At 62.5% G+C, this 1,895-nt stretch overlaps 1 protein-coding gene across 1 annotated transcript in view; it reads left to right on the forward strand.

Annotated features, from left to right (window-relative positions):
- Positions 1–147: 147 nt before the first annotated feature.
- LOC104166692 (sideroflexin-1-like) overlaps positions 148–1,895 on the forward strand; it is a gene marked incomplete at its 5' end in the record, with an annotated part of 3,031 nt that continues 1,283 nt past the window's right edge. The window contains 5 exons of the mRNA XM_009706713.1: positions 148–318; positions 480–578; positions 842–917; positions 1,291–1,376; positions 1,789–1,895. The exon at positions 1,789–1,895 is cut by the window's right edge and continues 3 nt beyond it. Of these exons, the coding sequence (XP_009705015.1) occupies positions 148–318; positions 480–578; positions 842–917; positions 1,291–1,376; positions 1,789–1,895 (539 nt within the window). The remainder of the gene's footprint in view (positions 319–479; positions 579–841; positions 918–1,290; positions 1,377–1,788) is intronic.

Raw genomic sequence — 1,895 nt, forward strand, 5'->3', positions numbered from 1 at the left:
GCGGCCTCAGGGTCATCCTCAGGAGTGGGAACAGGAGCGTTGCTGGCCCTCCCTGGCCAAACTTAGCCCTCCGAATGGGGTGGGGGACCAGGGAGGGCATGGGTACTGGCAGAGGGTCTCCCAATGGGTGCTACCCTTACCTGGCAGGGCAGGCACGGTACCCCCGGGGCTGACGGAGGACCAGCTTTGGCGGGCGAAGTACATCTACGACTCGGCTTTCCACCCTGACACGGGCGAGAAGATGCTCCTGGTGGGACGCATGTCTGCCCAGGTCCCCATGAACATGACCATCACTGGTTGCATGTTGACCTTCTACAGGTACCTGTCCCCTCCTCACCCCAGGGCCAGACCCCTCCCCACGCACCCTCCTGGCCCTGGGGTGAGGAGGGGACACATGTCCCGTACCCTGCAGTGTACCCATGCCATAGGAGCACGGGTGGCATCCCCCAGTGCCACCAGCACCCTCCTCTCTCTGGTAGGACCACGCCGGCCGTGCTGTTCTGGCAGTGGGTCAACCAGTCCTTCAACGCCATTGTCAACTACACCAACCGCAGTGGGGATGCACCCATCACCCCCAGGTAAGCATCCCTCTGACCAGGTCCTTGTGGCACCCCAAAGTGCCAGGGGGGGTGCCTTGAGTAGCATCTTGAATAGCGAGGGGCTGTGAGATGGGACGATGGGGACCTGGTGCAGCCAGAGATGGACACCAGTGGGGCTGTCAGGGTTAGTGGTAGAGCTGGGAGAGGAAGCCAGGTGTCCTGATGCTATTGAAGGGCATCCTTTGGGGGACTGGTGGGATGGGGGGACCCTGACTTATCCGTGTCACCTCCTGCTCTTGCAGCCAGCTGGGGACAGCCTACGTGAGCGCAACCACAGGAGCAGTTGTCACAGCGCTGGGTCTCAAATCCCTCACCAAGGTAAGGTGGCCCTTGGCCATCACTGGCCACGGCACCTGGACCCTTCCTGTGGGGTCTCCCTGAGCTCTGAGCTGAGCAGGGGATTCACCCCGTTACCTGGGGTGGGAGGGAAAATGGAGGAAAGGGATTTCCTGGGGGTACCCACGCAAGGCAGCCCCCTCTTCCCAGTGATGGCTCCGGAGATGGCCTGTCCCTCCAACCCTGCTGCATCCCCAGCTGGATCTCTCCAGGCTTCTTTCACCCGTCGGTCTCCCTCCAGGGCTGGGAGGGGACATGGGACCTCCTGGACCCCTTGGGCTGTGCAGCTTTCCTGGGGACAGCCAGCTCTGGCCCCAGACCCTCTGTGTGATGTGCTCCCTGCTTGCCCCCCTAGCACTTGCCAGCCATCATCGGCCGGTACGTGCCTTTCGCAGCCGTGGCTGCTGCCAACTGCATCAACATCCCGCTGATGAGGCAGAGGTGAGCCCCAGGGCTGGAACGAGGTGCTTGGGCTCATGTCGGGGTTCACCGGGACGCTGGTGGGGGATGCGGGGAGCAGTGCCCTGGGCTTGCAGGGGACTTCCTGGCCCTGTTGGCGTCCCTTACCCTGGGGGGTTGGTTTGAGGGTACAAGCACCCGGTTGCATCCCAAGGAATTATCGGTTAAGCTGGCTGCGAACTCCTCATCCCTATCCAGCCCTGTTGAGGACCCCCCCAAGTGTGAATGTGGGTCCAGCTGAGACCTCCCCAACTTATTACACAGGCAGTGGGTGGGGAATACAGGAGGAAGCCAACCTCCCTTGGAGATGTGCCCCTGTGCCATGTCCCTACCCTGTCCCTTGATACCCCTACTCGTGTGCCCTGGGGCCCCCTCACCCCTTCTCTCCCTGCAGAGAGCTCAAGCTGGGGATCCCCGTCACGGATGAGAATGGGAACCGCCTGGGTGAGTCCACGGCCGCAGCCCAGAAGGCCATTTTCCAAGTGGTGGTGTCCCGCATCG

The sequence above is a fragment of the Cariama cristata genome, unplaced genomic scaffold (assembly GCF_000690535.1).
Source record: "Cariama cristata isolate BGI_N322 unplaced genomic scaffold, ASM69053v1 scaffold26128, whole genome shotgun sequence".
In the NCBI taxonomy this organism is placed as follows: Eukaryota; Metazoa; Chordata; class Aves; order Cariamiformes; family Cariamidae; genus Cariama; species Cariama cristata.